The sequence below is a fragment of the Microtus ochrogaster genome, unplaced genomic scaffold (genome assembly GCF_000317375.1).
Source record: "Microtus ochrogaster isolate Prairie Vole_2 unplaced genomic scaffold, MicOch1.0 UNK25, whole genome shotgun sequence".
Classification (NCBI taxonomy): Eukaryota; Metazoa; Chordata; class Mammalia; order Rodentia; family Cricetidae; genus Microtus; species Microtus ochrogaster.
In genome coordinates, this window is record NW_004949123.1 from 3,304,755 (window position 1) to 3,319,566 (window position 14,812).

Genomic DNA, 14,812 nt, shown 5'->3' on the forward strand with positions numbered 1-14,812 from the left:
GTTTAGACTATAATTCAAAGCAGTCCCCAAAGGCACTCTGACAAATGGTAAGCCCTTAGCTTTTAGGTGAAAACACTCCTTATTGCTCAAAATTGTCCCCTGCTACAAAACAGGTTCTACAGTGCCCCGCCTGAGACAATCTTATGTTAATTTGACTCACTGGGGACTGTGAGCAGATGCTGCTTTGATTAATAGTTTCACTAGCCTGAAAATGCCAGGCCAAGTTCAAGATAATAAAGTCAGGTAAGATACTATTAAAACCTGCCACATGGTTATATCTGTTATGTGGATTAAAATGGGGTCACGGTTCTTATATCAAATAAAGACTGCCTACAATAAAAACCAACAACATAAACCAAATGAGCACACTGTCTCATTTCCTTACCACATTAACTGACACCACATTAATCACCCATCTCTTTAATAACACCTTACAGGTATATCTTCTGCTGTGATTTTAGTTGAAAATGCAACATGTTCCTCCAATACTACCTTTCTCCTAATAGATGCTTCACTTGGATAAGGCCTTAAATACACCCCAAAAATTACAAATGTTATAGCTCCTTGTTTTATTGTCTAAACTTACACGCCCCCAGGCCATTGCCTTCAGCAAATATGTTTGCAGCGTTTCAGTATCCACCTTCAAAATTCCCACAGAATGCAGTCCTTGATAGCAAGGATACGCATGAGCTGGCAAATAAGGTCTCTGGAAAAGTCCTTCAAGAAAGTCTACCATCCTTCCTTCTTTTTACCTTGCTGGTCTCTTCGTGAAAAACCCCTATCAGAGATGCTGTCTGGTAAAGGAAACAGAAGATCTCAACTAATCTTGAACTAGGGAATTGGAGCCTGGCTTCATTTATGTGTAAGACTAAACCTGTGCATTCTTAATGCTGGTTTACCAATGGGTTTTCATCATGAACATTATACAGCTGACCTAACGTTCCAGTTTCTATTCTAAAATTTAACCATCAATTTGGCTTTTTGATTTGCAGTATATCCACGCTCCACCTGTGTCATTGGAACTTTTGGCTTGCTGGCAAGCAGGAAGTTCCCATACATCAATCACATCAGATACATTGCAACTCCAGATAGGACAAGCCTCCTCTGAGCATGATGCCAGCCTCTCAACATGTATCTGCCACCTGCAAATCTGGCTCTGCCAAACTGAGCCTTCACACTCGCCTCTTTTGCTTGCCCATGAGATTGAATGACACTCATGTAAAATACTCTAGGCAAAAGCACCACCTCACCATTGCACAGAACGCCTCTGGAGGGTCTCCACAGGTAATATCCGGAGGATCCAGCTTCACTTTCAGATACTTTGTCATGTCCGTGGATTCCGGCTGGCAGGCCATATAATCCCAAACTTTCCCTTCTTCTGTGTAAATCTGAGTTTTACATACATCATAATGTCCCCACACTAAAAGGTAGGGCTGCATCACAGAGGACACTGTAACCCACAGGGCATGGATCGACAGGAATCTTGACAAATACATCTCTAAAATCTTGGCAATCTTCGTGTCTTAATTGTAGTCAGTGTCTCCTTTACATACACATGAGTATATTGTATGTGTGCTTGTGTGTGTCTTTATATAGGTAGGTCTGTATATTTAAAAAAAAAAATACTCTGAGGTCTCAAAGCAGATTCCAAAACCAAATGTGAGAGACTGAAATACTGAGTGTGGTCCAGCACATTGAGGACTTTGGTGGAAGCCTAACGTGCATCTGTGTTAGGCATTAACAGCTTGCAGCCTTTTCTCCTTGTCGAACATATCTATTAGACGTTTGTGAAAGATGTCCAGGCGCAGATAATCATTTAGCAAAGTGATGACTCTCCCATTGTACATCGGATAATCCTGAGTGATCCTCGGGATTCGGGGCTCACAGGGGCTGCTCAGATGCGATGGGAGATCAGTATCTGAAGCACAAGGATGAGTGTCTACGGCTCTGTGTCTGCTTCCCAGCAATCATTTTCTTTTTTCTTCTGACACAAACATCTCTATGAAAACAATAAGAGTAAGAGTTATTGCCCTGGAATCAATGCATTAGGAAATGTACGGTACATTGATATTTTGGAGGCTTGGTGTGATATAAAGCAAATTGGTGTAATATGGTAAAGCTTCAGTTAGATGCCTTAATAGGATGATCAGGGTACCCATCCATATTGGAGAGAATTTTAATATGAAAGATCTGACTCTTCCATAAGGAAGGTAGATGAACATGTTCTAGGAGAGTTAATGGGTTTTTGCTTCAAAAATTTTATTTCCTTCTAAACTACTGAGAGCAAGCTTGTGGATTTAAACAGCTCTCATAGCTGGCTAAAAGATTTTCCAAGAGAACAATGGGGACAAAGAGGGCCTTTATAGCAATGACAACTACTTGTGTGCTTTTTGTCTGTTAGCAAAGAGACCCTAAAATTCTCCAAATCCCTTGTACATTTCTTAGCTTTTGTTAGGGGCAGGTGAGTGAAAACGGGTCTTGTTGGCACAGCCTATCTCTGGATTTGCCCATTATACTGGAAGAATTTAACATCTTTTGTTTAGTTGCATTTACTGAAAAAGATAATTAGGTTCTCTGAAAATACTCAAAAAATTAAACCAAAGGGGGCAAATATTCCTTTCATAAGAATCTTCTATTTCCCTGCATCTTTTTCTAGCCATCCCATCTGCATTTGTGACTATTCTCTGTAATGGGAGAGAATCTGTCCCAAAGGTGGATATTAGGCAGGGCTTTAAAAGCGAAGTCCCCATAGTAAAACACACAGTTTAAAATGCACATATGAAAATCGCTAAGGGCGAGCTAACAGGCCATGAAGCGGAATAACAGGGGACTAATTCTAAAAGAAAATAAAAATCTCCATCTCAATGCACTTTGGGTAAACTGATAATGCAGACGGTATAACTTACAGAGGCAAGTCACTGATGAGGTCCACTAGGAACTTTTCAACTCTTCAGATCCTAACAAACGGTAACATTTGAAATCCAGGTGTGAAAGTACACTTTCTTAGCTATTTGGTTCATATTCCTAGTTCAAATTATTAACTACGTTTCAGTTTAAAAAAAACAAAATAAAAAAACCTATAGCTTTGGAAAATTCCATTATAGACTCTTCAATTCATATTAAACAGTTTAAATAAGGAAGTTCGCTATCTTCACGCAATTTTATAAAGGGAATGCACTATATTTAAATAATGCACCATCTTAAAATGAACTAAGCCACAGAGACTACGAAATGCCAACAGATGGTTGAATTGTGTTTCCATAGCAAAGTAATTTATAATAATTGCTTTATGGATGCAAGTGCAATTTTCATTATATTCAATTCATAAAATGTTATCATACAGCTGCAATTTGTGATATTTTCTATTAGGAAAAGTGTTGAATACTTGAGTTTCCATGAAGGAATAATTAGCAATGTGTCTAAACATGTGTAAACTACAGATTTAAATCTACTGCTTTGTGACTTTGACACTGTTCTGTGGTATGCACTTGGAAATCTTAAGCTAAAATGAAAAGAAAAGAAGAGAAAAGAAAAGAAAAGAAAGAAAAGAAAAACATGACTGGAGCATGTGTTGTGGTTACTCAAGCTTTTCTGCTTTGTTTGTTTGTTTGTGTGTTTGTTTTTAGATTCATTAAGTTGGTGTTTTCTGAAACAGCCAACACATTGACGATTAAGAACCTGAAAAGGTGGTAAGAAGGAAATGGACATTTCCTAGACTCAACTTTCAATTATATTTGCTACATCTACTATACAGGAAGAAGACACTTTGAAAAGTGAAGAAAAGGAGCATTAGAGGTGAGGTAGTATAAAATCTTCTAGTTCCAAAATTATTAATATCACTTTTTAAGTTTTAAAGTCCAGCAGCCTGTAAGTTAGGAACAATATAATCTTAAAGACTTTGAACCCATGGCTTTGAGCTTGAACTGAGTGAAGATTTGGTTAATTTGTAATATTATTTTTTTAAAGACCATTTCAAGTATACAGGCTTCAATGATGCTGGAGAATACTCTTCATCATTCTTGACCAATACTGTTCCCTCAACCACCTAGTCTTTGTTACTCTGTGCTCACGCCTATTTTACCTCAGTGACGTCATCTGGTATATTTCGACGTGAAACTGTGGGCACTAAGGAAATGCATGTACCTGTTATCACGTCTGATGGCAGCACTGCCAACGCAGCGGACTCTCATTAAAGTCTACCAGAACTATAACGATGGTCATTACACAGAATTATGGACTACACCATTGATCGAAGCTGGAGAATTGACAGGGAAAAATGCAGAGAGGTGCAAGATATTTGAATATAAGGCAGTTGCAGGACTGTGGGACAGACATTCTTGACAGGAAGCAGCCAATTACAGCTTAAATTTCTGGCACCTAACCAGTTGTGATTAATAGTTTTCCATTACATTACAGACATATTATTAATGTATTAAAAATGTCAAGCTTTGGCAAGCACTAATGTGGTGTAGCTCAGTTGGTCTGCAGAATTTACATTTAATGAGCTCCCATTGACATGGAAAAAGGTATTGACCACAGTGTAATATAAACCAGAGTACAGCCATGAGCTATTCTTTAACGTAATTATATTTCCCTTCTAACTTTAAAGTCTGTAGCACCCCTTCTTTTGCACCCCTCATATCAAAATCTCCTTACCTCCCACTACCATACAAGCTATCAAATAAATCCTTCTGCTTCATATTAGAAGAATTTAAATCTATAAACTTTAGTGACAAAGAGGCCTTATGAGAATCAGGGATTTGTGGTAAAAGTAAAATTGTGGTATTTTCAAAGAAAATAAATATTGTACAAAGAGAATATTATTTACACCACCACCTCCAACACTTAATGCTGCTGATTTCCAGCTGGCTCTCCTCTAGACCAGGTTAAAAATATCAATGTTGTCTTCTTAAAAGCTAGGTCATGGCTGCAAATGGCTAGACAAATTCATTAAGGGATGGGCAGCCAATGGCAGACATATCTGGGGACTAAGTGTCCCAAATGGATCCCTTCCTGAATGCCAGATACTGTGAATTTGTCTCAAGGGTCTGGATATGGGCAACTTCAGAAGATCCCTGGGCAGCTCCAGCTCTAAATCTGCACTTTCCCCACCTGGGAACTGAGAACAACCAAGGATGTCACCATCTCTACCTATGAGCTGAAGTAGTAAGAAATCCTTTGTGTTTAAATTTTTCCCCATTAATATATTACAAGTCCATGGATCTCTGGCATATGGATTTGCAGAGCCAACGAAAAACTCCACAAAATTACATGGCTTTCAGGTTGATAGGTATTATTGATCAGGACTAAAATAGGCTACAAAATGGCTTTGCATCCATGAAACATACATTTCTCCAAGATTCTACAGTTAAGTCCTCCCTGCCTTGGATTAGTTATGCAGAAGAGATTAAAAAAAAAAAAACTTCCAATTATCAGAAAAAAATGGCTCCAAAGTGTTATGCAAACTAATAATGATTAAAATAATAAGCCATTATAGTTTCAAAGAATTACCAATGTCATTAACTGAGAGAAAAATATTGTCAGTCAATCTACCAACTCTCGCTGGATTATAGCATTCGTTTCATTATATAACCCCACTAGGAAGTGGGGGTGTGGTAATAGGCTAAATATTCCATGAACATGTAGCTCATCGGGACCCCTGAAATAGACAGCTACTGACTCATTCTGTGCAGACATTAAGACTTTTATAAAGCCACAAGTTTCTGAATGGATATAAACAGAAGGAAAATTACAGATAATCACATTTCATTGACTGGAGAAAATGAAGGGGAAACAATATACAAACTGTCAAGATTGGCAGCTGTGAACACAACCACAGTGAGATCAAACATTCACACACATTTAATGTTCTTTGCGCATGTTCATTGGTTGTGACAAGGGGATCTTTTGGTTTCTTCATGAGGAACAGAGGCTCCTGTCTTTTTGTTGACTATCTCAAAAACGTAAGGACTTTTACATGTGATGCAAGAATTCCAACATGCTTTGCACGTAAGTGACTGAGTATTCTACAAAACAATCATGGGAATCTTAATAAAGCCAACTGGCACACATTGTTATTTTAAATATTTCTATTTTTATCAAAAGATAAAAATGATGGACGTCAGTACATATTTTCCAGGATGTTTGTGGAGGGGTCATGTGTTAAAATTACTTCAAAATCAAGTAAGCCTAAACAAAACCCGGCACTCAACTGTCAGATGAACGAAAAGCCTTCCTTCTAATATAGGGAAGTTAAGAAATACAAGCTTCCACAGACGCAGCTGAAAAATTCTACACCCACTTGAAGTTTGAAACAGAGCTCCAGATTCCAAAATTAAAATTACTTTCTGAAAGTATGTTAAATCACTTACTTCCCCATAATACAACATAATCCACGCACGCACGCACACACACACACACACACACACAGACACATACACACACACACACACACACACATGTACACATTTAAATACTAACATACACTCATTTTTCTAAGGTGTATGAAATTTTATTGCCTTCCTAGTGACTTGGTGCTTTGGTTACTCACAAACTCTCTTCAAATCTTTATTTACAATACCTACCAGCTAAATGCACAGTGGTGTAATTGTTTAATGGTACCGTCTGATGTTTTGCAGAAAACCGACAGGAGCAAAAACATACATTTGCTATCCCTGGTAAATACGTGAAAGAAATTTCAACATGCATTAGCTGTCTCCTAAATACAAAATTAATCAGAACCACTTGAACTCACATGACCAACTGACAAAACTCTAAATAGGAACACAGTTGCATGCACAAATAAAAATAGGTTTGTTTTTTTAAAAAAAAAAATAAGCATGGCGATTCCTCTTAAATACAACCACAGGGACTGCCAACAAATGAAAAGCCAAATACATGAAACATTGGATGTCTTCATGTTGGTACTCAGTGGCGAAAGTACCATCCTGCATGTCATGGCATCTGGAAGGGAAACTATCCCCCTTCCATGTGTAAGTGGGACAGCATGACATGTGAAATGTATGATGTGATTCTTCTTTGTACCCTGGTTTCCCTTGAACGACTGAAAGTTTTTTGTGTTTTAAAATATTCTTGGACATTTATCGGGCTGATTTCCCTCTGCCAAAGAGAAGAGCTGCTAGGTAAGGCATGCAGAGGGACAAAGTACAAAACACTTGCAAACCTCCTTGCAGGTTAGAGGTTCTCTGCTCTCCAAAGCCATCTAATCAGGAAATCCTTGCCCTCATAAAACATCGATGCAAAACTTTCTAGCAAGCATATTTGAACAAATGATTTTGAGGAAAACATCTTTGCTTTCTTATTTTTTTCCCCTTTCTTCTGTTAAGAAAGGAAAACTTTTAGTATTTTCAGTCATAAAACGGGGCCTGATTTCCAGAGCAAAGCTGCTGCCAGATACGCCATATGTTTAGTGGAGTTCTGAGTCTTGCTCAGAATTTTCCACTCCGAAGAGTGACAAAGTGTTGTGCTGGGAAGTTGCTCGCTTTTTCCTTTGTAAGGAAAGGGGCACTGAAGAAGGGACAGCTAGAGGACCTACGCTAAAACCTGTACCTGGTGCAGCTGGAGCAACTCTGCCTGCTCTTTTCCACAGAAAATCGCTTTAAAATCAAGCCCCCCCCCCCTTCCTCGAAGGATTTTCCTTTCAGGCCCTGTAAAATGACAGCTACTCATAAGACTGGGGGGGGGGGGGAGAAAGAGTCCCTGGATGAGGTTACCAAGATAAACAGCAGAGGGCGCAGTTTCTTTTTTTAAAAAAAAAATCCAAGTTTTCTCTCCTATGAATCACTTAATTGGATATTTTGGGCCCAATAATATTCGGTATTATTTGTATTATATATAGATACCCACAGATCCGTAGCGGAGAGAAACTCCATGTCTCTAGCCGAATCCATCAACTAATAATGAGAAACCAGTGGGGGAGAAAAGGCTCCCACCAGCTTTCCAAAGCGGTCTTTCCCTCCTTCCACGTTCTTCCCTCCCAAGCTGTACACTGTGTGGTAGTAACGCTTTAATCTCACACCAATAAAGGAGATTAAAAGAGGGGACTTCAAAAGCTCTCCACAGGGCGAGCAACAAGGCAAGTTTTTATTTATTATTTTCCCCTGATGAGAAAACTGAAAAAAGGAAAATCATAATTAAAAAAAGAAAAGAAAAACGCCTGTGCGATGCGTGTGGTCAGGTGTGTGTGTGGGAGACTGAGCGCGCGGAGCGTTGCGGGTGGGTGGATGGAGGCTCCGGATGCAACAGCCAGCGACCCGGTGCAAGGCGCACGCCAGGGATGTAGTGTGGGTGTGAGCTGTGAGGGCTCCGGAGTGCGCACAGGCTCCGCTGCCTCCTTAAGGCGCTTTCCAAAGTTCCTCGCCCACCCGGATCTCCCCTCCCGCCCTCGGCGGGCACCACGGGTTGGCAGAGGGAGGGATGGCGGGAGGGAGGGAGCTGATGGAGAGGGGCCACCCAGAGAGGCGCGGGTCGCTGGAGTCAGTCCGTTGCACTTACCCGGGCCCCCCGCTGGCCCTTGCCGGGCGGGAGCTGAGCCGTCGGCGCGGGGCGGCGGCCCTGCCCAGCTTGGTCCCGCGTGGGGCGGCGACCGAAGCTGCGGGGACCCGCTGGCAGCGCACGGGGCTCGGGTGGAATGGGAACGTGGCGGGTGTGGACCCGAGTCACCACCACCGCAGCCGGTCCCCCGCACTGTAAGCGTCCTGCGGGCAGCGGGGAGGAGGAGTCCACGGCCCCAGACCCCACGGCGCCCGGCACCTCCCGTCCCAGTTACCTTGGCCTCGCGCCCCTGGGGCAGCCTCGTTGAGCGTCGCCCCCTTTCGGAGCCGGACCCGGACAGGGGGAATTCCTTCCCGTTGACGTTCTCTTCCAAAATGCAAAAGATCAGTGACTTTGACAGGTAGATGAGGGGGAGGGAGAGGGTGGGCGGAGAGGAAGGGAGGATGAGAAAGGTGCCTCTCCCTCCAAAAATACAGTGGGATTAGGAACCAAATCGTCGCCTTCCGAGGTCTCACCAGCCGTCTCCTCTCGCAGTCTCCCCGCGCCGCCGCCACCGCCACTTCTCGCCTTAAACTTTTACTGTGGGTTTTTTCTCTCTTCTCAATTTCTATTCCTTTCTTCTTTCTTTTCTTTTAAGCCGCAGAACGATTTTTCCCCCGATCCCGGGGGATCAGAACCAGCGGCCAGGCGGTTCTATCCCGCTTGGCACCGCTTTCATTTTATTTCAGATGAAGATGTTGGATCTTTTTTTTTTCTTTTTTGTCAGAAGCGACATAAATCAGGACAATTAGCCTTGGCGCCAAGAAGATCCTCTCGAAGCAATTTCGCCCCGGTTTCCTTCGCGCATTCCTCCACTCAAGTCAGAAATGTCACTGCACATAGCGTTGATGGCTGCGAGACGCGACGCACCCAAAGTCCGTTTGATGAAATATACATGGCCCCAAGATGCTTCTGGATTGCGGTTCGCCGCTTCCCAGCCCCCGCCCGCGGCGCCCGGCCGGGACCCTGCTCCCAGCCCGCAGCCAGCTCTCGGCAAACTTAGGGGCGAGGACGAATTAGCGAGTGAGCGCCAGGGGCCGGCAAAGCGATGAGCGAGGAAACAGCCCCGGGAAGCCGCAGCCCTCGGAGGGGTGGCGTGTTCTTCTCACTTAAAAACCAGATCTTCTGCAACTGCCAGCGAGTGGAAGGATTGCAAAAAACCTTATACTACCTCGAGACCTGGGCGCTCCGAGCGGTCCTAACTCCGTCCCGCTCGCTGATTCCACTGCTGCTGCTCTGGCCACCGCAGCCACCGCTGCCGCCATGTAGGGACCTCGGGGTACTGGATCAACAAGACCACCCACACTCTTCTCTCCCACCTTTGTTGATCTACCAGAAGCGCGAATTCTACTGGTTCCCTTTCCACCCCCCAGTTCTGCTCCCTCCCCTTGCTCCCTACAGGGTTCCCAAGCACAACCCCTTCTAGCTAACTGGGAGCTTGGTATATTTTTTTGTTTTAACTTGACAATCAGTTTGCCTAGCCAGAGCTCCCAACCTCTTTGGTGTGAAATTCATCCCACTTTAGAAAGCTGAAGTTCAGGTAGGAGCTTCCCACCACAGGTGTCCTTGGTTTTCCCTGATGGCAGACAAAAGCCACCTGGCCCCAAGGTGTCTCAACCTCTCCAAGGAGTCCCCCTAGGTAGTTGCTAATGTTACACGCAAACCACCCTGATTTACAGGAAGAGGCAGGGAGAGGTTTTAATTAGAAATAAGAGGACATTGCAATAGGGAAAACACTGATCTCACAAATGCACAACCATCTCAATGACAGCCCACAAAGCCGGGCTTTTCCTAAAGGAAATAAACCGCGGAAGAAAAGTGGGCATGCAAGGGTAGATGACAAGCAGTCCTGTCTCTTGTAGTTCAAGGATTTGAGGGAGGAACTGAGAAGAAGGTGCTTGCTCAGACTGGTGGGGGTAGGAGGAGAAGGTGCTGCATTTTTGGGAGGCTGGAGTAGGGATGTCCACTCAGTGTAAAACAGCAGGTCAGAAATGGGTACCTGCGAGCATCAGGTCACTAGCTGCACACTTCATACTGAAGGCATGGAACCGAGATTGGTAGGAACGTTTTCCCGACGGGGCTGGGAATGGTGTCAGGGAAGAGGGTATGTGGTGAGAGGGTTACTAAATTGAGTCCTGGACACGAAGGAGGCTGGCACCTCCCTCCCACCCAACACCTTGGCCTCCCCTGACCACTGCAGAAGACAGGGAAACCACCCTCTGTTGCTCTCAGAGCTACAGTCTGAACTTTCTCCTCTCTGTGCCTTTCTCTTGGTTCTTTGACCCTGAAATTTGAAGAAGGAGCCTAGCCTGTGGGGGATGCAGCTGTTGGGAAGCCTGCAGCCTTGGCCAGCTCTGCCTCCAGCCTGTCTCCTCTAGATCCAAAGCACACTGATGTAGAAATACTACCCACCCCTTCCATCCCTCTCTAATCCCAGGGCCCTGTATTTTCTTGAGGTGCCCCTATATTCAGCATGACTGATAGAACATCCACAATGGCCTTCTCACTTCTTATTGGCAACTGGCCTGCACCCTTGACCACTGACAGCTGTCAGTCTTTCTTCTCACTGCCCTTTGCGGTCAGGTCAAAGGAGCTCTTACTGAATTCTCGGTTTTGCCATCAACTGACGCTTCAAGGTGTTTCTCCCGTAAAAAGAAAGCATATTTATACAGAAACAAGAGAATTCCCTCCAGAGATATATCAGGGTCTTTGAAACGTTAGCCTCCACAGCTAACCCCTCCTTCCATTCCGATTCCTGCCTTCACCCCAGGATTTTGGCTTCTTTTAAGATGTCCTTTGTGAGTTACAGACTTCTAACTACTTCTTAAAACAGACAACAGCCCCACATAGAGCTGCTGGGGACCATTTCATGTCTCCCATGGAAAGAGTAGATCTTCCAAAGTTGAATTTTCTCTCACCCATCAGCCTGGACTTTGCAGAGACTTAGAATATCACTAACTGAGCCCTTGGATCTGTACTCTGCGGAGCACATCAGACTCCTGAGAGATCTTTCAGCACCTCATTCAGTCTTGTTCTCCTGCCTTTCAGTGGGGATAGAGGGAAACGAGATTTGGCTGTCAGTAGTGGCATCTTGTTGTGTTTCTCCATCTTTGGGTGGATGTGACAACCCAAATGGAGCATCCATGAACGAATACGTGCATGTATTAAACTTGCTTTTCTGAATATATCTTTTCATATTTGTATGTAGTAAGAGTCAATCAGAAACTTGCTTCCAGCATTTCATTGACACATTGGGAAACAATATAGGACACATTTTACTTTCTGCCTTTAGCAAATACACACGCACATCCATATATTTAGCTTTCTTTGGACAGAATGATTTTCTGTTTTTATTTAACCTTTCAGCTCTACTTTTCGCTCTTCTTTTAGAGGTGAACAGTTTGATCTTTTAGCTGTCTGGCTTCAGCTCTCTGGCTGGTTTCTATGTAGCCCTTATTCTTCTTCCATTTAGATACCCATTTATTTGTAATCCTGTTAGAGCTCCTACCTGTTGCTCGTTTTTCTGGGTTAGTAGCTTTAGAGAGCTGGCAGGGTTGTGTGAATACTTGTAACTCCAGCGTCCCAAACTGCTGGTGATGGCAGATTTGCAACTTACCTGGTCCAAGAAGACATTGGTCTTTTTATAACGACTGTATAGTACCAGATATAGAGTAAATATGGATAAATGTTCGTTGCTGGTGTGAATAAATTTTGGCCATTCTCGGATTCTACTGAAGTCTCTCAGGTAATGGGAACTAACCCCCACCTATTAAATTAAGACTTAGACTTGGAAACATTCAAATCAGGTACATCTGGGATTTCTGCTGTCTGTAAAAGTAATTCCACACAGTTAATGGCTTATAATAATAACAAAAAAATGTTTTTCACTGGTCAGGAGGACAAAAGAGATTGGAATGCCAGAAGAGTTGGGATCTAGTTAGAGGCCTCGTGTATGTTTGGATGCCTAACTCTGTGAATTCTCATATCGTGAGAGGGGGCTAGTGAGCTCTGGACTCCCTTTAATAAATGAACTAATCGGTCATAAGGGCTCCTCTCTTGTGACCTAGTTACCTCCTCAATTCTTCACCTCCAAATAGCCTCAGACCATCAAGGTGGGAATTGGAATTTAAACATAGCACATGGGAGCAGACAGAAAAATTTAGTGGGTGGCCAGGGGCAAGATCTATTTGAATAATTATAGGCTATGCCATAAGTGCCTTCTACAGTTGCGCTTGTACCCAATAGAAAGATCCACCTGGCAGTTATCAAGCCGTTTGCGCTTGCCCACCTTCCCCTGTGTACTAGGGGGCATGTTTGTTACAGAGCCCTTAGCAGTCTCATTTTGACAGATGTTGAAGCTCCTTTTCCTGGAGCTCTACATGCTTAAATCTTTTGACAAGCTCTAAACCTTTGTTCTGGGCTCTATCATTAGGGTATGCTGGCATTGCCCTGTTATAGTATTGTAGACGTACCCAGAAAGCTCTGTTTCAATGCTGCACATTTAGAAGACAGTCTGGGTTAGTTTCTCTCAGGGCTGATGACAGACCAAAGGAAGTTCTCTATAATATCAGACAAGCTTCACGCACTTACAGAGTTACTGGAACACAAAGATGGAGCTAATGGTGTAAGCCATTTGGTGGCTAAGGATTGATGCGAGGAACGTGACCCACAGCAAGCATGTGCTTTTAAATGTATGGCACTGAATATAAAAGTTTTGAAATAATAAAATTTGTGATTTCACAAAATATAACTTTGGATTTCTTTTAAGATAAAACTCGCTAACTTAAAAATATCTCTATTCTAATCTGAGGATGCCAGAAAGCTTTTTATAGTGTTGTTATTTTTATTTACCCTTTCTCATTCATAGCAAGCCTGTAGTGATCATCCCTTAATTACTTTTCATTCATTTCTATAAGGGCATTTTTTACATGCTGTTTAAGGGCGTCAATCACTTTCATAAAGTCAATTTTTTCTACTTCTTCTTGATTAAGGTGTTCCTGTCCTCCTGTTGTGAGGTCACTGGGTTCTGGTGGTTTCATGTTGTTTGTCAGATTGTTGGGTGAATTCTTGCATTGGCGCCTGCCCCTCTCTTCCTCCAAATGCTTCCCTATGGATCTTCTTTTACAGGATCAGGTCTCCTTGCCTATTGATGTATCTTCCCAGTGATGGCTCTCCTGGTGCTCGAGTGATGTCTCTCCCCAATGATATCTCTCCCCAATGATGTCTCTCCCCAATGATGGCTCTCCTGGTGTAGAGATCAGATCTCCGTGCTGGTTGGGTAGCTCATAAACAAAGCGCCTACCTTGCTTGCTGCAGGCAGGCTATTGAAACAAAGGAGCTCCCGCCTGCTAGGTTGCCTTCAGGATTCGGCCCCAGCGCTCCAAAGAGGGAAGGAAGGCTGATCATCCATTAATTAATATATGATGTTAGAGATTTTCATTCAACCAGTTAATTTGTTGAAACCAGGATACACCGAGATCCCACTGTCCACTCTTTCTTATTGGTTTCATCTTTGCTCCTTCCCTAAATTATTTCTTATTTTTAAACAGTTTATTTTTCTTCTAAGTATAGAAGACAAGTATAACACCAGCAGATTTATATTATTCTATGAGCTTTACAAACTAGGTAAGATTGTGGGAACTGTTTCATTATGTTTGGTTTGCCTGCCTAAGGCAATTAAGCTATTTCTTAAAAAGATGGGATCACATCATTCATTTGGTATACTGGCTGAAAACATTCACTATCAAGAGTCAGCAGAAAAAAAAAGTCAGCAGCTGTGAACATTTCCTCAAATGAAATTCTCGTATTTCCAGTTACTCAACAACAACAACAACAACAACAGAAAAGCATCTTTATAAAATTGAGAAGGACAGTACACGGGGGATGGCTGAGTAACTTCCATCATCTACTTAGGAGATCCTTCCACCAATCCCATCCTAATAGTCGTTCTAGTCAGTGTACCTCGGTGGAATTCACAGTCATTTCTGGGGCAATCCTGGGTACTGCGGTAAATACCAAACTCAAACACAGTGCTCACAAGTCACCTTGGAAGGAGAGTTGGGCGGCTACCAGTGATGTGCAGGAAGAGTGCTGAGACATAGATTAAAGGAAGAAACACTGCAGCAGGGGTAAAAGTACATAAGCAACTCTGCCTGGCCAGTGATCCAGACAGGAATGGAAGACAGCATCATGCATTTGTGACATGGCATGTAAATATAGAACAGAATGCAATTATGGACCAGCTCCTCTTCAAAAAGAA

At 42.9% G+C, this 14,812-nt stretch overlaps 1 protein-coding gene across 5 annotated transcripts in view; it reads right to left on the bottom strand.

Annotated features, from left to right (window-relative positions):
- Positions 1 to 9,242, bottom strand: part of Ntng1 (netrin G1) — a 341,720-nt gene extending 332,478 nt beyond the window's left edge. For all 5 annotated transcript variants that reach the window (XM_026789645.1, XM_026789643.1, XM_013354034.2 and 2 more), the window contains exons 1-2: positions 8,789 to 9,242; positions 1,251 to 1,999 (exon numbers count right to left, since the gene is read on the bottom strand). In XM_026789645.1, the coding sequence (XP_026645446.1) occupies positions 1,251 to 1,496 (246 nt within the window). In that variant the 5' untranslated portion in view covers positions 1,497 to 1,999; positions 8,789 to 9,242. The remainder of the gene's footprint in view (positions 1 to 1,250; positions 2,000 to 8,788) is intronic.
- Positions 9,243 to 14,812: the final 5,570 nt, after the last annotated feature.